At 42.0% G+C, this 23,596-nt stretch overlaps 1 protein-coding gene across 4 annotated transcripts in view; it reads right to left on the bottom strand.

Annotated features, from left to right (window-relative positions):
- The window catches only part of COMMD1 (copper metabolism domain containing 1), an 83,922-nt gene that overhangs the window by 5,271 nt on the left and 55,055 nt on the right, over positions 1–23,596 (bottom strand). Inside the window, exon 3 of one of the 4 annotated variants that reach the window (XM_076334970.1) lies at positions 9,189–9,226. The exons of the other annotated variants lie outside the window; for them this stretch is intronic. Within the exon in view, the coding sequence (XP_076191085.1) occupies positions 9,189–9,226 (38 nt within the window). The remainder of the gene's footprint in view (positions 1–9,188; positions 9,227–23,596) is intronic. 4 annotated transcript variants of the gene reach the window in all.

Here is a 23,596-nt window from a genome sequence, read left to right as displayed (position 1 = left end):
CTCTGCTCCTTCTCAGAGGCAAGAAACAAGGCATCCCTTTTGATACTTCCTATTGTTACAGAAATTTTCAGCCCACTTGGACGTCTCGTAGTTAAGCAAACCCAAAATGGAATGAGTCGCTTATTAAAAATAAACCCAGAAGCTAACAAACAAGAACATCAACAGGCTACCAAACACTCACTTATCCGAAGCCACCAAACACGCAATGATGGTACCATGAGCCCCTTCACCAGATGGGGACCTGCTGTGGTGAATGTTTCATACCCGAAGCATGAGTAGCAGTGCCTCAAAGCCCTGCAGCACAGCACACTTGCCTACCAGACCGAAATGTGGACTTCAGCCCTTCACGGAGATGGATGCAGTCTTTGGAAAAAGGCACGTGTATGCGCAACAAGCGGGGTCATTAGAGCATGTCTGTGTGCAATGGAAACGGCACATGTATCCCCACCTTCAGGTTGGAAAGCCAAGCCTGATGCTCGAAGCTCATGTCCTGCGACCGTCTTGGTTTTCTCGACACATGCTTTCCCACCCCTCCTCCCATTTCCCTCCTGACCCTGGGCTATAAAAAGGAGCTGCAAAACAAACATCCAAGAAACACAAACTCCCACAGCCATGAATTAGGTCTTCTAGGTTTTTTTCTTTTTCAGGAACAAGAGAGCGCTGCAAAAATATTTATATGAGGGACTAAGAGAAGCACAACTTTCTGTATCTCAGTAGCTACACTTAAAAAACCATGTATTTTTAGAAAACCAATCCTCACACATTCAAAACCTAAAAAAATACAATTGTTCTCTATTGCATCAGTTTGACCAGCTACTTAAAATGGTTCCCAGCAACTCTGATACATCTAGTATTTTTAAGTTGTAGCCATTATATTGGAAAAACAAAAATAACACCCTCTGAATTCACATATAATTTTATTCATATTCATTTCCACTTGATTCAGAGACCACTCAGCATTCAGGGAACTTGGTCACTGCCAGGACTGCAACGTAAGTTGGTGGTAAATTTGCTTTGATACAAAGTGTCTTGACTAAGGCTTATTCCACGGGCCGGGGTGGTGGCTTGGGGCATCTCCCGACGCAGAAGTTAGGAAGTCAGCTTTGTTAGCAAACGGTGGTCATGAGGGAGACGCTGGTATGAGTGCAATCAGTGGGATGCCATGCCTCATGCTCACTGGCCCAAGGACAGTGAAGGTTGCTGCGTACAAATAGTTGCCCACCCAGGTGGAAACACCTCGAACAAAGCTTTGAGAGAGGTAAGGAGAACCCCCTGCCAAGGGGTAGGAAACAAAAATTGCTCAGCAACTGAACAAAGACACCAAGGTGTTGACGACAGCCTTAACAACCCACAACCCAGGTGGGTTCAGAGGACATGGGGCTTTCTTCCATTAAATCAGAGAAGTGCTGCCAAGCTGAGAGCTGGCTGACTACCAGGAGAGCAGGTCTCCATGGTTCAGTGGAGGTGTCACATGCAAAGGAAGAGGGAGCCAACTCCACCTACACACAGGGAGCACTCCTATGGTGTTCAAAGAACTGAGACAGAGAAATGCAGGGTTTGTCTGGTTAGATACTATTTCATATAAAAAGCAGTCGCATTTTGAAACCCTATGCAAAGAGAATACAGGCGATGCTGTGTGCCCATCCTCACCTCCGTGGGTTTCAGACATGCCCGGCGCGAGTGCAGGGTCCACATCCCATGGGAACAAGCCCACTCACAGCTGCTTGATCTTGGGTCCCAGAGGTCACCGGGCTACGGGTGCCACTGCCAAGAGGGGCCCACAGGAGAAGAACTCCTTCAGATCATGTGGAAGTGGAAGAGCAGAAACACTATGAACTGGGACCCACAGACCTTGTCCTGAGTAACCAGGACGGAAGAAGAAACCTCAACAACACCCCATGACAGGCAGCCACCAGCCAACGCACCAGGCACATGCATAAAAGCCTTCTCAACTTGATGTAGTGCTTGTAAGATCATTTACGGCTCTTTGTAAAGGAATTATCTAATCTTAAATTACCAGGAAAGCAAACTCTTTAGATAGTGAAAAAGCATCAGCTTCTGATGCCTGTGTGCAAACACAGCCAGCCAGCCAGCCAGGTACAGACATGGACTTCTGTACCTACACAGCTGCTTCCTGGAGCAATGGGAGTATTGTGGGTTTTTAGGTCTTATCCTTTTGGTACAGGCAACGCAGTCATTTGCTACGCAGAGGTTGGGATTCAATGTAATTTCATTGCTCTGGAAGATAATTTTATTTTCCTGGCTTAGGTTTTGCATTAGATTAAGATGTTTTAAAGATTTAGCTGCCCCTTGCATAAGTAAAAACTAAATCTGTAATGTCACCAGAAACCCAGCTTGTCTTCAAACATCCTGGTACCTTTCATTGTGATTAAGAACACACATTAATTTTCAGCCTTCCCAATTTTTTTGGTCAACAAAGACATTAAGTGGTTTTGGAAAGGACTAGCTGATAAAACGGTTTTACATCTGCAGTTTGCATTTGCTTGCTAGCAAGGAAACCTTGTTATCCTTATTAACAGTTTTCATACTGCGGTAAGCAAAGTGCTTTACTTAGGGAGGGTTTTTATTTAATTAAAAGAACTGCGGAAGCCAGAATTTCAATAAAAGTTATTAACAAAAGTAGTAGAGTTCAGAAGTGTTGCCTTTTCTTTGGGCCAAAGCCCAGCCATTCAATGATATGTGATTAAAATAAAAAGTAACCTGTTTCTCCACTTCTCAGTGGGATGTGTGAAAGAATGAATCAAAGAAATTTCTAGCATAATATTTCCTATAGAAATGAATTTTGCTGCTTTTTAACAACTTCTGAGTTCCTCATGGCTAAGTAATAAATAACTAATTATTCACTAATCCATGTCACTTTTTCTTCCAGATCACTGAATATTCTGCAGCCAAGCAAATCTCCTACCTCCTCTGTTAACCAGGAAAAATACCATGTATATTTTATGTAAGTAATTAAGTGCATCCCTGGTAAATAAAGACTCCAGAATCATGACTGTCAACATCTCAGCATTTCATGTTAGTTTGGATAGTAAAACGAGCAGGGAATACCTCCAAACCGATATAATATTCTACTGTAATATGCCGGGAGACAACCACATATAGCAGCAGCTGCCCTGGTCTCCTCTGCAGAAGAGGTGGTGGGCCAGGAGTCATCTGCAGATTGCATCTGGCTCACGTGTGGCAAGTCAACCCACTCTGATCTGCGGTAAGATGTGTGGCAGCTCGGCAGGAGCCTGGGAAGAGATAAGGCCGCCCCTGCCAGCCCAGCAGGGTTTCACCACACCTCCATGGACGCTGCCGACTTCCCAGCAAGCGCATCCAGCTGTGGGCACCTTCCTGCTGCAAAATTAGGTGCCAGGCATCTTGCTGGGACAGACTTATTCTTTGCAGCAGGAAGAAGTACCGAAATATATAGAATGACAACCTACTTTGGAGGATTTCAGATTTCTATGTCCGAATAATACATGTCTTATGTTCAGAAGAAACACAAGGATATATAAAGCCACATACGTTACAAGCTAACCAACCATCTTCTTTCAAACAGAATTATCTCTGTAAACGCGTATCTAGAAAACGCCTTTGACTGTTATTCTAAGCGCACTAAAGAAATTGCGGGCTTTGCTTACATCAAAGCAGCAGGGTTAGGGTTAAATCAGCAATGTATTAACACCAGATTAACATCTTATAATTCACAATATGAGCAAATTAGGTTGCAAACAGAAAAGCCAGTGAGGGTTAAATAAAACAATTGCAGAGAAAGCTGCTTGGTGTGGTTTGGTACAAGGAGCCAGTCACTAAGACATCACACAAGCCCAAACTTGCGGTCAGCTTGCATCACACAGCAGCGAGCAGGATAGCAAACATGCATGGGAATTCAAAGCACACTCATCTTCTCCAGTAACATCCAGAAGCAGAACCAAATGTCACTTTGTTTCCAAGGTATTAATTAAACAGAAAAGACAAAATACGGATTTCAGAGTAAATTCATAGCCTATAATTTTTTTTTCCCCACTTTTGCAAACATGTATTAAGACACTGCTTATCTGGAGTAAAAGAAAACGTATGCATGGGCTTTGATGTAACCCGCTTCAGCAGCATGAATTAGGATTACCAAAAAATCTTCTGGTTTAGCTGAAAATGTCAACTCTCCCAACTCCTCCAAATTTGCTAATTACATTTAAATACTATTTTAGTAAAACACCTGCAGGGACTACCCTGTAAGTAATATCCCAAGTCACAAGTATAATAGTATTTCAATAGGAAAATGAATAATGGCCAACTACCTTATCAGCTCCCATTTTATACCATACTACCCTTACAGAGAGGTACTGATGCTCCCTCTGGGTGCACTCTCCTCCTTGCCGGCTCAGCACCAGAGCATGTTTTGCCTGTGCCGGTACAGTCCAGCTTCCCATTCTCACAACCAAGAATTGCACATTCTCAGTTATCCTTTTTTTTATTTCTTGATCACTAAAAGATTATAACTGTAGTTGAAAAGAAAGTGTCTGGAACTAGCCGGTGAGGAAACCTAGAGAACTGGCAGAGTGGTAGTGCAGACCTGACAGTAATAACCACACCTTAACTTTACGAATAAAAAACTACAAACCAGTCGAAGTCCTTTAGACCTTTTTTAAGCAGTGCTCCATCAGTGTCACTTGGCTGGTTTTTAAGTCGATAGATTTAAAGGTGGCCTCAGTCATTCCTCGACACACCAGCACTGCTGGGAGCAGAGGTGGCTCTAAAGCAGCAACAGCGAGCTGCCTGTGGAGCCCACTGGCTCCAGTGTTAAAAGGAAGCTGGCAAATAGCCCCAGTCATGCCAGTGCCCTGGCCACTGCCAGAAGGTATTAATAGCATGCTCCATGTTAGAGTTATTTCTCTAACATGGACAGAAACAGTAAGACATTACCTTCAAGGTTTAGCTGGACCTGCTTAGAGGCTTGCATGATAAAGAAATGCAAATCTTAATTAAAAAAAAAGAAAAAAAAGAAAAAAATTTCCAAACACCCTCCCCATCCCAAAAAAGACAAGAGAAAAGAAATTAAAAAAGCCCCAACTTAACCCAAAATTCAAATTGGAAATTAGACACTTTTTAAAACGGTGCAAGGACGCATTTTCCTTGGAAAAAGCACATCTTCAAGTCATTTTTGCAATGATGCCGCCCAGCTCTACCACAGAAGCCTCCCTTCACCATAGGCTTCTCTTACTTACTCATTACTGTGGGAATTTGCTATTGTACTGCCCAATGGCGGAAAATAAACCCTGACAAAAAACCCCCGATAAACTCACCTCAGCATTATTATTATTATTGCTCACTTCCAAACCTTTCTACGGAGGACCTCTCCTTGACACCTGGTGCACACAATTCATATGTGACTCACCCCGGTATCGCTGGCAGGCCCTGAAGGGCTGTCTGGTTAAGAGGTATTGGGTTTTGCTCTGCTACATGTCAAAATACACCATAAGCTACACTTGATCTTCTCGCAGACCATCAGGGTGGAAGATCCTCCCAGCACAGAGCGCTTCCTTAGTGCTCCAGGTTTGCCTCTCCAAGGAATAGTTGCTCATGCCATTCCTAGCAGGACTTGGGGGAGAGGGAGACAGAAATGACCTGGGTAACTCATGCTAAAAAAAAAAAAAAAAAAGATAACGCAGAAGTTACCATGACAATGTTATCAAAAGTAGGAAAAGAAGACCCCAAAAGAAGAAAAATACTGGATTTGAGCTTATTTTTACTTCTTCAAGAATCAGGGCAATACCACATTGAACTGGGTGATTCACACTAAGTGGAAATACTTCATGTCAGATGTTTATGAGACCGATTTATTTTTGCTGCTTAGACTCTCAGATTAGGAACACCTGATAAGTGGTAAAAAGAAAAAAAAACCTGGGCTGCCACAAACTAATGCAGGGCGATAAAAGTACAAGATGCTGCAGTGAATCTCCTATCACCTTGCACCAATCATGATCCCACTGCAAACTTCAGAAGTTATTTTTAGATTCATTAATATTCTGCAAGATACACTGGGGCATAAGCAAAGTCTAGATAATTCCAGAAAAACTGGAATGGAAGGCACATTGATTTCATATGACCACATTTCTGACAATACTAAATTCATTATTTTTAATTCAATTCAGAACTGGTTTTGCAACAAGCCTATAATCATGGCCTTCAAAACCTCTAAGGTAAAGTGCAATTAATTTCCATAATACTGTAGAAAATAAAGCACAAATATTTGTAACTGAAAGTGCCTTCTAATTCTTGTACATTATTTTGGTATTACATGAACCAAGAATCTCTTAAACGAATGACGATTACATCCATGTAGGGAAAAAAAGTTAACCCGCTTGGAGATTTTTTAATACTTTTAATGGAACATCAAGCCTGTAATATCACAGATTAAACAGATAAAGGATTGTAGAAATTGGAATAATTCCAAGACCATAAGACTAGGTCTCTGATACTGCACAGCAAACGTAATGTCATTGCTTTTACGATATCAACCTACTGAAAATAGTCCATCTAGTATTTTATACCTTACATGAAAGATGAGTATTTATGGCTGCAGAGAGGCACTCGCTTTAACCTGCTGGTCTGTGTGTCTTTTGGAAGCACAGCTTTCTTTTCAGAAAGTGTTACAGGCAAAAAAACCCCAAACCATATTTTAATCAGTACAGCTAGTTAGAAAGAAGCGTACACTGAAGTTCTTATACATTTCACATCATAAAGAATTAATAAGAAAGAAGACAACTTAATACTTTTATGCAAGTTTTATATACTTTCTGTACGGCTATGCTGTTTTCAAATTGGTGATATTAACCTGCATTGGTTTCTGTAAGCCTTCCAACTTCCTCTCTTTTTGATTTAAAAAAAAAAATCACTTTGATTTCTACGTGTTTCCTTTTTTGAGCTATCGTAACCTTATGGATTCCCCGTATCCCGCCCAGAGAGCAGCATCCTGTCCTGTGTGATCCCCCTACACAAACTCTGTATTACAGGGGTTACTTATCCATGCTTCCACTTAAAAATATTATACCACAATGCATAAATACAGAGGTTGACAATGAACAAACGGCGGACATCTAACATGGGTAAATTACCCTGCGTTTGTGATTAGTGGTCTCCTATTTCTTTTCATTATTGAAAGAGTGCTCAGTTATAACTGCTGTGTTCCAGATGCTGCTAGGACACTGCTCATTCATTATTCATGTCGATTAGCCCAAACCCTCAGCTGTTTTGGAGAAAACGCCGCAAATGTCTTTCCTACGAGGGCAAAACACATTCAAATGCCCCGAATGCTGAGCCACTTCATACTGCAACTTGCTGTGGCCAGAAAGGAAAGGTTATAAAAGCCACAGTTCTGCTGGTACCAACACAATTCAGAAAAAAAAGACCTGGTTATGCTGACAAAACGCAAATTTCATTCTCATTTACCGATGATTCTTTGCAAGATTATACCTGTAATTTTTTATGTGGGCTTATCTGATTGATCACCACTTGCTAAGCTTGCTTACCTGGTTCCTCCAACACCCTTTTACAACGTCTTCAAGTAGTTGAGACTCAAGTTACCCCATAAAATGCCTTTCCAAATCTGCTGTGGTCATTGGCCATCATGAGAGGTTAACAGAATGGAACCCCCTTTACGGCTCTCTCTCGCTGGGAAGCGGCGTATGTTTAAATGTATGTAATGTACATAGTATTTTGGCCTCCTGTCTGTTCACAGTTCAAGTCACTATAAAACTGTAACTTTGATAGGGAATTCCCAGTGATTTCTCCAACCCTGTAGCCAACCAGCTTCATAAATGTGGAGTGGTTGAAACGTGTTAATAATAATTGTTTAAAAATAGCCTGGTTTGTCTGCCCGAGTCCCACATGCCAACACTGAGCACCAATGCTAAGGTTGCAAAGTCAATCATCCCCATGAAGCTGCATCGGCTTCATTTCAGCACTTGGTAAACAGGCAAAGAGATGCAGAACCTAAAATCCCTCTGGTGTGGATATCCACCCCATTTTTCAGAAACCTGCAGTGTTTTTAATAGTGCTCCATACCTTTTCAACACGGCTCTGACCACCTGTGGTTGTAAGTGTATGGCTCTTTGCAGATTTACCCGCATCTGCCTTGGGCACCCAGAAAATGGGGAACATCTCGTTGGGAAACGACTCCGAAGTGCTCAGCTGTGGCCAGCTTCACCAAGCCTCACGCCAGAGCTTTGCAGACTGAAATAAGCCAGGAGTTTGTGTTTCACTGTCTTACGCATGAGGTTGTCTCTTACCTTCTGGCAATGCCCTGTGTCCTACCCTTGGGTAGCCTGTTCATCAGCCTGAACCCAGAGCTGGGTACCTACAGCAGTGCCCAGAGCACCCAGAGGCTGTATTTCCACTCTGGAACATGCGTGATTCAGGCAAAATCCGCTAGGAATTGAGCTGCTGGACAAAATCTCTATCAAGGATGCACAAATAAAATTTTCAGAGGCTCCTAAATTTTTTAAGGCAATTTCTTTTCATAAGGGCACCAAGAGGCACCTTCCTGACCTTGCTGTAAACCTTGAACTTACTATTTCCAAGGTTTTTTTCCCCAAAAGCATTATGGCAATTCCTATATGCAAAGACATTTAAGGAGAACCCCCCTGAACATTTTTCCATCCTAGTCTTGATCTTGGAGATGGACAAACCAGTTTGGGGAAGGATTCAGCCTGGCATGGGAAATACTGACCATGTAAGTTGGTCAAAGCCGAAGGCCACTAAATACAGGTTTGGGTAATCCTAACTAAAGGCATTGCCATCACCATTGCCTTCTTTAGATAGGAATGGGAGTTGTGGCAAGAGAACAAAAAGTCTTACGATCTGACTCCCAGTGCAGAAATGGAAAGTGAGACATCTCTGTATCTAAACTGATTTCTAAAAAATAATGCAAAAAGACACCCCCCCCAACTCCTCTCTGCCCCTACAGACACTATTTTGACACAGAAAGCACATCAAGACTGTTTTCAGTTGAATTCCAGCACCTTGAAAGCACAGCTGAGCTCAAGAGTTCTTTCAAACCCTAGAATGAGTGTGGGATGTTTAATCTTTAACAGGGGCATTTTTCTCCTGCTGCTTGACTGGCTTGAAGTAAATAGGTGTAACAGCATGCAAAATAAATCACTTCACCTGCTTAGTCTACTCACCCTTTGTTGGTGACGCTGGTATGCAGCTCTGGTTGGGTCTTGAGCCCAGTTGTTACATAGAAGACGGTGTAAACAAGCAGAGAGTTAAAATCACCAACTAAGAAATGCAATTGATTTCTAACTATTCTTTGCACAAACTTTGTTTCCATTAGGCAAGCTTAAAAGACCTCTGTGCAGATGGGTTGCAGAGATTTACATCACTTCATGTGCATATTAGGGAGAAAGCCCGGCTCTTCCTCTGGCCTACAGGCATGGCCATTTCTTCCTTAGAACAAGAAGAAAGAGGCGATACAAGTCTAGAGAGCCGGGACTCTTCAAGGTCGAGGCTTATTAAGGGAGAATTTAGGGAGAATTTATTTAGGGTCTTGTGGTCAATTTTCGTAAATCACAGAATCATAGAATGGTTTGGGTTGGAAGGGAGCTTTAAAGGTCATCTACTCCAACCCCCCCTGCCATGGGCAGGGACATCTTCAACTAGGTCGGGTTGCTCACAGCCCCGTCCAGCCTGACCTTGAACGTTTCCAGGGATGGGGCATCCATCACCTCTCTGGGCAACCTGTTGCAGTGCTTCACCGCCCTCAGCATAAAAAATGTCTGTCTTATATCTAGTCTGAATCTAGCCTCATAGACCGGTCATCACTGGTCTAACCCCCATTTGGGAGATGGTACATAAAAGCTTTATGTGGAATCACGTTAATTCTGTAACAAACACGGTTGCCAGTCCCCAATCACCCTAAAAGTGTAAATTAGACTGAAAGTTTCACATTATTTTTCCTCCTTTAGAAGAAAGCTTTTGGGGATCCTATGCAATTCCAGTGTCTGTCATAGGAGACAATCTTAGGAAACAGAGGCTGAAATATGATGTTTAACATTTGTATGTGTTTTTCTCCATGTGAATGCCCTAGTGCATGCCTGTGGGTATCTGGCAGGGCTTAAGAGGTTTTAAAAGAAAAAGAGAATACAGGGATACATGCAAGTTTCACCAAACTGTACAAAGAAGCATACAAAGACAGCATTAAAAAAAAAAAAATTACCTTTTTATCACTGTAAGATTTGAATCAACACATGTATTTAAAAACTAAAGGAAATACACTATATTTCTGGCAGGGTATCAGGTTCTCATCTTAATTCTTAATCACATTTTTCTCCAGCTCATCTCAGCTCCCCCACTGCTGGTAGTCCTTCCACTGCCAGTGCTCACAAGGGTACCAGCGACGAGAAAGCTCCATCATCATTTATTCGAGCTCTGTCTGCTGTGTCAGCTCTTAACTAACAAAGAGTCTCTCAGTGGAACCACTGCAAGGTGATGTACTTTCCTCCGAAAGTCCCCTGCAGGGGACCTTAAAGGGTAAATGTCCTTCCTCACTTATGATCATTGCCTTCCTGTGGTGATCTGCATTTTTCTATTTCTATCTTGTTTGACAGCTGTACTTGTTTTCTTGCACCATGTTTTGTTTGGTTGCTGTTTTTAAGCCTGCTCATAGAGCTGCGTCTACAGCTTTCTCTATACATGTTTAATCTCCAAATACCTAGGCTAGTCTGTTTTTTCAGTCTTGTAGCACTTAATTGCAGTATGAAATTTGTCTAAGAAAAAGAGAGCCCTTACTGGAAGGATCTTCTGCTTTTACCCTAAATTCAGCTTCTCTAGTGAGAATGTTAATCAGACCTGGAATTCATATTCCTTACATTTTAACCCCCCTATTGTCTAACATGGGAGTCAAAATTAAAATCAAGCACCATTCAGCATCATAAAAAAAACCCTTTTCAGAATATCACAAAGTAGTTGAAACTTGATTATCTACCATTTTCTTAAATGTATCGGAAAGTACCGTATTATAACATCAAACCCTCCATGCCACTGGGGCATGTTTTTGTTACAGGGTATCACCAAGATTGGAGTTTGCCGACTGTGCATTTAGTTAACTCTTAATTACATAAGGAAATCTCCGTGCTTTTAACTTGACTGTTTATTTAATCAAATCAGTGTCAACCACGTTCCTCTCAGTTACTGCAATATTTACTGGCAGGAAAACAGGAATGAGCCATGGGGTTAAGAATTACTTTTATACCAACTACATACACAGAGTTTAAATAATCTGCATTTAAAAATAATCTCATGATCAAAGAATACAGTCAAAACCTGAGCAGAGAATACCTGACCTTTAGAAGGCTGCGTGACTTGGGATCCTGGCATATTCTGGCCGAGAGCACTATTATCAGCTTGCAGGCTTAATAACTTGGTTAGCATCCCCCAAAACAGATCTCTTTTGCTCCCTCGCAGCTCTTTAATGTTTTAGTTCATGTGTTACGTAAAGGATTCAAGTGCCCATTAATGTCCTGCCTAAAAGTATTAGACCGAATATAAAAGCTGAGTGGAAATTAATCCCCTAAGACGGTTCAAGTGGCCTTATTTTCCATGACAGCAGGCAACGCTGGCTCCTGTTGATGGCAATGGCTAGAAGATCTTGGCTTTTTGATGCCAATCTGTCTTCAGCAAAGACCATACCTGGTTTGGTCAAAGAAAAGACCAAAGATTAAAATTACTCTGAATCAGAATTTTGGAATAAGATGTGTTTAAAACCTTCTTTTCTGCTCCTTTCTGAACCATGTGCACTTGCCCTTCGGTCTAAAAGGCACCTGGATTGCCTGAAACAGAGGAGCAGATGAGGGAGGGGAGTACAGAGCATGTTGCTGAAATATTTCAACATGCAGAGCTGAACAAAAAGTACAACGATGTTTATTTTGGTTGCTGCAAGTTTTGCAAGTGGTTAGTAAAGGCCATGCAAATCCTCTGCTGGTTTGTGTCTCTGAACAGTGACAGGCAATGCCCTCAAAAAGTCCCATAATCAAAAAGTCCCTATATTCTTGCACCTAAGCTCTTAGATCAGCATGACCAGGCTACAGCAAATACGTTTGTGCCCACAAAATGAAATTTTTCATAAAGTAATTTTTCAAGGGCATCTATCCCAGCTGTGTTTATAGCATCACGGTGATGCCAGGCATCCATTTGCACCAGGGTATTTTACTACCTAGAGGGGGAAAAGCAAAAAGCCTGGCAAAACAGATCCTCGCAGGCACACATGCCACCAGCAACATCCCCATCTCGTTACAAAAACATTAACCTCTGTCCCTGGCACACTGGTGCATCACGCAAATCCTGAATTACACACGAATATGCCTCTAAATGGAGAGTGAAAAGTTACTCTCATTTGGGCAGAAGGGCTCATCTAAAATATGAAAACAGTGTACCAAAGGCTTGAAAATATGCCTGCAGTTCAGCATGTGTTCAGCTGGGTTATCCTTCTTAAGATATATAAGAAGACAAAGTAGTCAGGCCAAACAGGCTTTTTTTTGCTGTTTTTACGGCATTTATCTATACTCTTTCCAATGACCTGAAAATAGAATTTATGGGGACAAAAGGGACTACTTAGAGTTACATTGCCACTGCAAACACATATTCTCAGCAGGACCAAAATAACTATACTTGTTTCTTTTTAGTAATTCGAATGTATGAACTTATAAGGGGAAAAAAGGCAAATTGGAAAAATATTGTTTTATTTAATTTTTGATATTTTTTTCTCATTTCTTTTAGAATGCAAACTGCTGTCTTTCAATTAGCCATGAGAAACCTCCCACAGAAAGGAGGGCAGCCATGTATTTGCAGTCCAGCCTGTTTTACAGCCCCTTGAACACTGCTGCTATTGCTGTTCCGAAGCCTCAGGACAGGTATCGCACTCGGATTTATCAGCAAAACACCACCTCTTGCTGAGTGTGGTGCAAAGCCCACTAAAGATAGTGGGAATCTCGGCACTGACTTCAGTGACCTTTGGATCAAATGCACTAAAATATCAGCGTTACGTGCCAGCAGGGAGACACCGGAGGAACATAGCTCTCTGCTGAAAAAAATGGAGAAGCTACAGATTTGCATTTTTCTTTGCCTTTTTTTTTTAAACACAGAATATGTCCTTGCTAGTATTCGCTGCATGATACATAACTCCTTTTTTTTTTCCCAGTCTCTTTCCTTGTGTAAGAGGAAAAGCAAAGGCTCACAATGAAAGCTGAACCTGTAGGTGCAATCCTGCAAAGAGATTAGCGTGGGAGGACATTTATGCCTGTGCAGAATCCCATTGAAGTCAAGGGGCCGTAGGCTCTGCCCACACAGCTCTCTTTGCCTCAGCTAATATTACAACTTTGTTTTATTCAAGCTGCAAGTTCAAAATTCGTCCTAGAAATGAATACAGGCAATAGAATACAAACTCTGCATTACAGTCAATGCACCTCACCTGGATTCATCTGTTTAAAAGTCTAATCAGGACAGATCAGGACACCAGTTCCCAACACGATCCCAAAAACAGCCTTGCCATGAAGACTGTTTTAACGCACGGCACTTCATAGTCTTCTTGACAGCATCATGTTGAACTGTATCTTTTTTTAGAAAGATAAAAGATTCAAAGAAAAGTTATCTAATTTTGGGTGACCTCTCGTTCTCAATTCAAGGGCAAGTGGTACCGAAGTAGAAATCATTTCCATAACTGAATTGCAGAGCAGTCATTTAACAATTAATAAGTGATCTGCTCGGCATATGAAAACTGAATGTGAAAATAAGCATGTGAGAATTGGAGCTACCTCTGCACAAAGAAAGGCTGCAGCTCCTCCACATCAGATATTTAATTGGTTATCTCTTTCTTTTTCTCCCGACGAACAAGGGGAGGAGAGGGCGATGAAATATAAAAGAACTTAACCACTTCTCCAGAGGAAAACGGAGATGATGCGAACAGCCCATTTAGCTTTTTGTGCCTTTGAAGCAGAGAAGTCTCTTTTTTCTCTCCACAACAGCAACCTTTCTTTTTTGGTCTACATCCACAGTTTGGACATCAGCATTTAGCAGAATGGATGCGTTTCTTATTGATAGTAAGTCTGTAATGCTGCAGCCTTGTTCTCCTGCATCAACAAAATGTAAGATTTGTGACTGGTTCCCCTTGGCAGATGTAAGGTCATCGCTCTTGCTGTAGGACTGCAAGAAATAGTACGTGTTTCACCTCCTTCCTGTTCCTGCAATCAGACTAAATGTGTCCTCCTGGGACACCAACCTAAGCACCGAGGACCTTGCCTCGGGGATGTCGTGGTTTAACCCCAGCCAGCAACTAAGCACCACACAGCTACTCGCTCACTCCCCCCTGGGTGGGATGGGGGAGAGAATCAGAAGGGTAGAAGTGAGAAAACTCGTGGGTTGAGATAAAGACAGTTTAATAGGTAAAGCAAAAGTTGCGCACGCAAACAAAGCAAAGCAAGGAATTCATTCACTGCTTCCCACCGGCATGCAGGTGTTCAGCCATCTCCAGGAAAGCAGGGCTCCATCACGTGTAACGGTTACTTGGGAAGACAAACGCCATCACTCCGAACGTCCCCCCTTCCTCCTTCTTCCCCCAGCTTTATAAGCTGAGCATGACGTCATATGGTGTGGAATATCCCTTTGGTCAGTTGAGGTCAGCTGTCCCGGCTGTGTCCCCTCCCAGCTTCTTGTGCACCCCCAGCCTACTCACTGGTGGGGTGGTGTGAGAAGGAGAAAAGGCCTTGACTCGGTGTCAGCACTGCTCAGCAGTAACGAAAACACCCCTGTATTATCAACACTGTTTTCAGCACAAATCAAAAGCATAGCCCCATACTAGCTACTATGAAGAAAATTAACTCTATCCCAGCCAAAACCAGCACAGTGGACCTCATGCTGGCCTGGCACATCATGGCCATGAGGGTGCAGTGACACCACCCTGTGTCTTTTCACTTCAGCTCTTGAGTGGAGGGACAAGAACCAAGTCACGATTTGTAGCAGCTCTTGGATAAAAGAAAAATGAATTATGCTGTTATTTAAGGTAGGGAGAAGAGCAGTATTACAAAACCCAAAGCTCCCCCTTCCTTAAGGAAGCAGGGAACAGAAGGAGGATGTGCAATACTGAACGCTGTTGCCTGGTTTAGACAGCTGTCCTAAAGTGGAAGTATAATAAAATCCATGAGTGGGCCTGTGTCCTTAAATGTACATGTTTCTTCTCCTTTCAAACATCAAAGCACTACACCTTTTTAATCCTTGCAAACCTAGGGGTTTGTACCAATGGCTGATCTTTCTGCTGCACTCTTGACCAACAGACACTAACAAAGCTAGGACTAACTGTGCACCATAGTAATAAAAATACTTGTTTCTGGTTTAAATATCTTACTTTTCAGTTTCCCTGCTTTCTGTCCTACCAAAGGACTGGGAGGTAGCGGAGATTGTACGGAAAGATTTGGACTATTCTGGGGGCTAGTAGGGCAAAAAGAGGCCTGCATGTAAAGGGAAAAATGGCAATGAGAACAGGGAACATCTGCCTCCCCTCCTTGCCTGTAGGATTTTCACACCTCTCCTCACCCTGTTAATGCTTTTTTTATCTTTCTATGTCTATTACATGTTTCTTCAAGGTTAGGAGACAAGAGCTAGCACAGATTTTGCAGCAGCAGTAAATAATTAAATTTTCAGGTTTACTTCCTCCCATTTCTCAAGCTTGCTTTTATCTGCACTGCTGCTGAATGCCAAACAGGGATGTTCACTGACCATCCAACACTTGCACCCCTGGCTTTCCCTTCCTTCGCAAGCCTTTACAGCTCACATGGAGCTCAGAGAGGTTTACAAAATCCAATTGACTCCTTCTCCGAAGCATCATTCCGCCTCCCCTCCAGAGATTTAAAAAAACCTCATCTTGGCTATATTAATAAGCAAAGCTGGGTTCAACTCATGTTAGCTGTTGTTTGTATCTACCACAAAACCATAGTGATTAATTTCTGGGAGCCTGCCAAACTGTTTGCAGGAAGAGCACAGGACGATGCATCGGTGGCGCTGCAGATGAAGAGAGAGGTGCATTGGCAGCGCTGCGCAGTGAACGCTGGCATGAGCTTGCCTGCATTATGCTTGATGCAAAGCCAAAAGCAGCGTTTCATTTTCGGGAAGACCAAATTCGCTCATAAATTGAAAACAAAGTTTGATAAATAGCTAAACAGTTCTAAGAAAAATGACAACGGTGCATGCTGGGCTTACTGCATTCATTCTGCTCCACTGTAGGCTCGGTAACGTACCACTGGATGTTATAAAATGTGCCTTAACTTCCTTGGATAAAAAGATTATCCTGAGAGAAAGTATGCTGGAAAGCAGCTTTACATTTGGAACGGCCTTTCTCCCCACAAGCCCAATTAACAGTTTTGGAAACAAACTATAGACACATAAAGAAAATTTTACTACAGTGATATTTTCTAAATACCAGCCTGGGTTATGAAAAAGGTGTTTGTGCTATAATGAGCTCCTAAAATAACCACGGAGTGAAGATGGCATTTTTGACCTCCTTCGATTGATTCTCCCATAAACAAGTTCTTGATGAGACCTCAGCATTACCATTTAATAGGTTTGTGCTACTTCTGTATGCACCTGTTTAACAAAGGGCTGCAAAGAAATGCTGATAAAACACCTTATCTTGACATTACAGACCTCAGCTTCTCATTTCAAACCAATGCGGTGGCAGCGATAGGTTTTTGTTTGGGTTTTTTGTTGTTGTGGCAGCAGAGCAGGGGAGAACACTGAGCACCACGAGCATCCCCTGCACCAAAAAAGTAACAACAAAAGAGTAACTTCCAAAAAAGTAACTTCCACTATAACTTTTAACAAAGCCAGTCAGTCACACGAAGAAATCAAATATATCTTTGGTGAGTTATAAAAACAGAACAACACACCCTTGCTGAAAAACATCCCAGAGATGCTTTTCAGAAGAAACTCTTCTAATGTGCTGTTGAATCCTGTGCTACTGCAAAGGGGTTGATACAGATTTCAGGCCACTGCTGAATTTTAAACAATAAAATAGGTACAGACAACATTAGACTCGGCTTTTTCTTTTTTAACCTCACTGAGTTTATCTTACCACACTGCTCTTCTCAATATTTCACAACATATTGCAAATGATGGAGGGAAGAAAGAGTGAACAAACCATTCAATGGTTGTCTTTGAAGGTGGGTATACTGGTTGGGCTGTCTCACTATATAGAAATATATATTTCTGTATTTCTTTATATATTATCTCATCAGATCTGAGGAAATTCTGATACAGCGGTTTTGGATATCATTTTAAAAACCCCAGTGTCACCAAACTGAAAAAAAAAGGTTGAGGGATACGTGAACTCTTTGGGAGGACTAATAGCAAAGTGTCTGCAATCGCTGGCAAAATTCTGCCTAACATTTCTTCCCTCTGCCAAGAAGGAGCAGTCCTTCACTGAACTGGGGATACCATATCCTTGACTTTTATAATTTTCCCTGTAACATCAGGCAATCCTATGCAACTTTTTGACCTCACAACAGACTTGGACACCACTGAGGTTGAAACCAGGCATATTTGAGAGATGCCTGCAGAGTTATACCCGACAACGACGACCACCCCTACACTTCATTTCACCCGAGCACATCGGACACTGAATTCTCAGGCAGTCCTGTATTACACCTCAAATCCATCCTCCCCTGTCACAGTTCACCACCTCTTTTTGACTCAGATGGTTAGTCTGTATTTTGGGGTCTCTTAAGAGCAAAAGCTGACCTAGTCCAAGAAATGCGTGTCTGTGCATATACACACTTTGTATATATGTGCCCACAAATGTACAGCTACAGGCACCGAGTTTTGTTCAGCAAGATGGCATAGGGAATCAAACACCAGGATGACGTTTCTTTGCCTCCACTTCCAAGCTTCCTTCCAGTCAATGCTCCCAGTGAAACTAAAAAGCTCTTCTCTGTTCCCATCACATAACCACCCCAAAGCTTTGTGAAAACCATGCCAAAGGTCCGGCTTTTGACACAATAACCTCTCTGCATCAACCTTTGTCGTCCGCATGATCTCTGACCAGCTTTTGTGTGTGCTATTTGTGGCAGGTGGCTTTCTCCAAAAGGAGCTGACGATCATAGCCAGTCTCTTACCACCGGCCTTTGGGGTGTTACTGGCACTGGGAAGTACACGTGGTGGCCAACACCATGGGAAGGTCTTGACCAAAAGTTTAACTGGCACCTGAGAAAGCACATTCTGGATGAGGGGCTAAGAGCTTGAAGGTGTTTGCTTAGGGCATCCATTGCCCCGCTGCATGGGGAGCTGGGCCTGGGAGGGCGCAGTCACACCCCGGGCTGGAAAGACTCAATGGTCAATCCTAGCAGCAATTTCATGGATGCATTTGAAGTTCAGACAGCACGAGGCCCCCTCCCTTTTCCTTGAGGGAGAAACCAAGTTGGGATGAGAACGGACCTGCCCGCTCAGCGCTTGAGAGAAGCAATGAGGGATTTCCCTTGCTGGAAACCTCTGCCAACCATGGGTAGATAACGCGCTCTCCTCCCTCCACTGTCCTCCAGCGCTGCTCTTGAAGAATGCGTGCGATGAAATCTCCACCATGAATTCTCCACGAAAGCCAAAGTCTTCCTGAACAGGGGACTAATTTTAGAGCTCCCACTACCGATGAGCCTCAAAAACATGGAGCGGTACTTGCACTGCATCACTGTAGAGGAGTTAAGGAGGAGGGCAAGAGGGTCACTGCCCCCAACTTTGTCATGGGCCAGGTTAAAAAACCACCCCAGACAGTATTTTCCATCTGGACCAGTCCTCCAATGCAACTCCCTTTTTCCTGCTAGTTTTTGGTTGCCTTGGATTCTGTGTCTCAAAATGGTCACGGATAGGAAATAATAAGCAAATACAACATCTCCACTTATTCCTACCGTACGTTATACATCCTTTGTGAGCAAAATGACCAGGACTTTTTAAAATTGTGGTGAAGCATATTTTTAACTGTTACTAAAGATATGGTGAGTCATTAATGATCTGGGTGCCAGAAGACTGTGCTTTCTGAAGTCATCACTGCTCATTATTTCAAGAAAACAATTAGTCAAAATTAAAAACGAAGCCCTAGAGCTTCCAGGAACTGGATACTGCTCTTTGAATCATTCATGAACAGGATGAAGACAATAAAGGCTGTCTGGACCATCCCCTCACCCCTTTGTAATGGGTATAATAACAAGAGACAATTTCATCAGTAAGAGACAATAAAAATATAATCCACTTCAGGAGCTCCGGATGGGGAGGATGGAGGGATGGAAACACTGAAAAATGATTCTTATTTACTGACCTGGCTGCGTTAAACTCCAAGCTACATACTTTTTATTTTTAAACAAGAGTCTTAAGCATCTAAAAATAATAGCCTGAGAAGAATACTCATACTGGAAAACCAAGACAGTAAGTTAAAATAAAAAAAATGTAGTGTTTAAAACTGGGATTAGACTTTTTCAAGACAACACATTTAGAAGATAGTGTATTGCCAGAAACAGAACTGAAACCATTTTTCATTAAAAAATGAATCACCATACTTTTCCCCAGCTATAACCCATTTATCTGACTATAGTGAGGAGCCAGTATTTGATGTTCTAATATCTACAGATTCACCCACTAAAATATAACTACTGCAGGATCAAAAAGACCCTGGTATCTGGGTCTAAAGCATTGGTAGCACCGTCTGAAGTGAATAGCCACATCCGTAAGGACAGATGCACTCTGCTCAATGAGATTTATTGCTATTAGATAAAATGGCCAGAAAAGCAGCTTTACTAATTTTTTGTCTTAGGTAAAAGCTCTAATCACTGTCCTCTTAGTTTTCAGCTACAAAGGGCAAAACTGAGTTGGTTTGGTTTTGGTTTTTTTTTTGGGGGGGGGGGGGGGGGGGGAGAAAAACCCCAAACCCACCATATGTTTGGAGTTTCGGATACATCATCTCTCTCCGTGCCCTCATTGACCCGAGAGACACGCTGCCACAGTGAGATCTCACTGCAGACGCAGACATGTGCCATCAGCTGACAGGTCCAAAACAGGGGAAGCAACCAGCATAGTTGCTCACCTGGGTCTGAATTTACTTAGGGAAAGAAAAAAAATTTGGTTTATTCCTCAAAGGAGGGTTGGGGAATCTAGACTGTGGAGCCCAGGGGATATTTTTCCCTAAAGATACTTTTCAGTTTGCAACTTTTTGTGCTTAGTCTGTGACCTACTTTTTCCTCCTGTCCTAGACTCTCTCTGACATGGTCTGGCTCCGTGTGATTCAAGGCGGGCATTTTGGGACTCTTCGCTGACAGCAGGAAACACAATTTTCAAGTGGAAAAGATGAATCCTCTACAAAGCCAAGTTTCACATCTCTTCTTCGGAAGACATCAGCACCCCCCCAAAAAAAAAATAATTGTGTTACATTCAATTCATATCTGAAACATCCCCCTTGATAACTTCTTGGCATCACAGTTGTGACTGCTGACATTTTCTAGTGGCAAGCAAGGGCTCTAATGCCAGTGTTAAAAGCACAGAAACGTTATAAATGTATAATGAAGCCTGAGAAGAGCTGCTTGCTGTTCTTTCTATTGCCTTAAACATCACACTTTGGTTTGCAGTCCAGAACGTCCCATAATGAGAGCGTATGCAAGCAGCTGGCCAAGGATTAAGTCTAACACTAAATCTAACTCGTCTTCCTCTTTTTCACACTGGTGGAATACCCTCTCCGGTCTCTATCTCATGTCATCAATATTACAAACTTCTCTACGTTTAAGGCATCTTTACTTTCAAATTGCAACACAACGTTTACGCCTACCAGGGTGACTATGTGATCACAGCAAAGAGAGTGGAAAGAAAAACCAATATAGAAGAATGGCATTTATTATTTAAAAAAAGAAGTTGTTTCTTCCTCTTAACCTTCCCTTGTTGCTTTCCATTAGCAGTTTGGTTACTAGAGATCATTTCTTCCAACACGCCTAATGCAGCGGGTTTTATCCTGGAATCCTTGAACCACTTTCAAGAGATGAGGGATAGTTAACTAAGAAAACTAATTTCATAGTTGTGCTTTGGAGCCACCTGCGTGTGCCACTTCCAAAGGGTCCAGTACCTCCATCAAACTATTTTGGGCTCCACAACTCAAAAAAGATGATCCCACACTACAGACACCATCTCAAGATTATATGAAATGAAAAGGGGCTTCACACAGGCCATGTGCTATACTCATTTTGAGATCATGTCACTTCTGTCCCTAATACTGATGTTTTGCTGGTTTTTTGGTCCGTTATCCATGCATTGAGCATCTCCAAGTGCATAACAGCAGACCAGTACCTCTCAAATGCAAAATTGGGGCATTTAATAGAAGCAGCAGTTAAAAACCGGTCCTACAGCTACTGATAAATCTGCTGGTTAATATTTATACCTCTGCTAAAAGCAGCTTTGAAAAGGCACTTTTTCAGCCACATGTACAAATGTTAATGATTAATGTGCTTCTGCATGAAGAGGGGAGGAGGAACAAGTGTAGCAAAAAGATAATACTAGGAAAAAAGTTGATAAGGAAAAAGAGTGTAAAGGTCAAAGAATGGAGGACCAGTCCATCCTTAGAGCTACTAAGTGTAGCAGCTCACAGTAAATGAGGGATGGTACAGTTTCATTTCGGGGAGAAGGCAACTTGCCAGTCAGTACAAAACTCCACTACAGCAATTTTCTAACTTACCAAATTGGTCCACAGAAGAAACAATTTTTTCAGGTGCTTTTGCTGCCTTTCATTTGATGTTTTCATAGGTGACACAACCAGGCAGCACTCTCTGAAGTAAATACAAAATGTTTCTTGTTGGGAGGGAAGAAAACCCCTGCAAAACCTTTACCGTTCCTTTCACATCACTAACATCAGGCACTACAGATGTAATTGCCTAACATGCACAAAAGACTTCTGGCTGAAGAAATCAAAATTAGCATGTGTATTTTCTTCCTCTTTCTTTTAGCGAACAAGCAGACATGATAGGGCATCTAAATGAGCCATCTGAGACTTAATTTCTGTGAAACTTAGGATGGAAAAGAAAAAATTGAAGCAGACTTTAAAGAGTCTCCTATCTCAGAAATACTCTTCAATACCTTAGGATGATTTTGAAGGTTTGTTAATGTGTTAAAGTATTTGTTATTAAATGGCACTCATCAGAAAAAGCCTGAAACATGATCAGACTTTTCAGCAGTTTCACTCCTCCTGTGATAAAACACCATTCCTGGCTGGGGAGGAGAGGGCTCCTTCTTGACGGTCCTTTCTGAGAAAGGGCTATCAGAGAGCTGCCACCTCCCACTGCTTGACAACAGAGCCACTAAGCTGAATTGCTCTGCAGGAGATCTTCCTCATCTGCTTCTTTGAAGTTTCCTCTTGCTTAACCCAAGAAGTTCTTAAAATTGCCCTGCCTTGTGCTTGGAGCTCTTAGGAAAAGCACAGGCAGGAAGGCACGTACAAAGCACCCCACTCATATGAAGAGAACAGTAAGGCATGGGTATATTTTAAATATCTAATCAAGGACCAGTTTTACTATCAGAATTTTCTATTACCAAGAATTTTTACTACTAGAATTTTATTATCAAGGACCGGTTTTATTACCAGAATTTTATATTCTGCATTATTTGTATGGCCTGCACAAGAAAGTAAAGATCCCTAATTCAATAATGTGAATCCTACCACAGCAAGGAAGTTCACACAAAGCTTTTGCTTTAATGCCTGAGCCAGTCCGGTTATTTGAAACAGAGATGCCAGTTCATAGGGCAAGCAACTACCTTTAGAGTTTCAAACCCAGAAATTCAGTAATCCATTAGTAGTCATTAGTCCTTCATTTAATTTCTGATGCCCTTACTGTTTTGCTTATGTTTACTCAGCTCTGTGTTAAAAATTGTAGACATAGCATCAGACTCCTATTATACAAAGCCATAACACATTCAGTGTGAGAACAGTTTGATTAAGATTGCAAACCTGTTGCATAAGCATTGCAAGAAACTGGATTGTACGTGGATTTCATCTTGATCAAAGTGCCTAGTCTAATTTAGTTTCCAAAAATGTCACTGTAGTTCCCTCTTTGTAAGAAAAAGAACATGAAAATGTTTGAGATGAGCTGATGAGATGATACTTGCTATGAATAAGAATGTTTATATTGGTGATGAATTAATGTTTGCATAAATGTTTGTGTGACGCTTGGTGTTTTTTTCCTTCACGGTGAGCTTTACATGAATTTTATATGTATCTACCATCCATTAATGACGGTACCTATAAAACCAGATTGATTTCCATTGGAAAAAAAAGAATTTTAAAGAAGCAGGGAAGGACCTCACAAATCAATTGCCATGGGACTTTTTTTTAAGTAACTGGACTTGTTTTTAAGTCATGGTTTAGCAAGGGATCAATACAGCTGGCAATGGCAGCTAACAGCCAAATCCAAGCTCGGATGAATTTTCAGAGCTGCGAGATCGGCTTCGCATCTTAAAAACTTGGAGGAAGGTGAAGGGATGTGAAAGACCCAAGATTATGGCCAAGGAATCTTTCAGAGCCTCAAATCTACAG

The sequence above is a fragment of the Aptenodytes patagonicus genome, chromosome 3 (genome assembly GCF_965638725.1).
Source record: "Aptenodytes patagonicus chromosome 3, bAptPat1.pri.cur, whole genome shotgun sequence".
NCBI lineage: Eukaryota > Metazoa > Chordata > Aves > Sphenisciformes > Spheniscidae > Aptenodytes > Aptenodytes patagonicus.
This window is presented reverse-complemented; position numbering and strand designations above follow the sequence as displayed.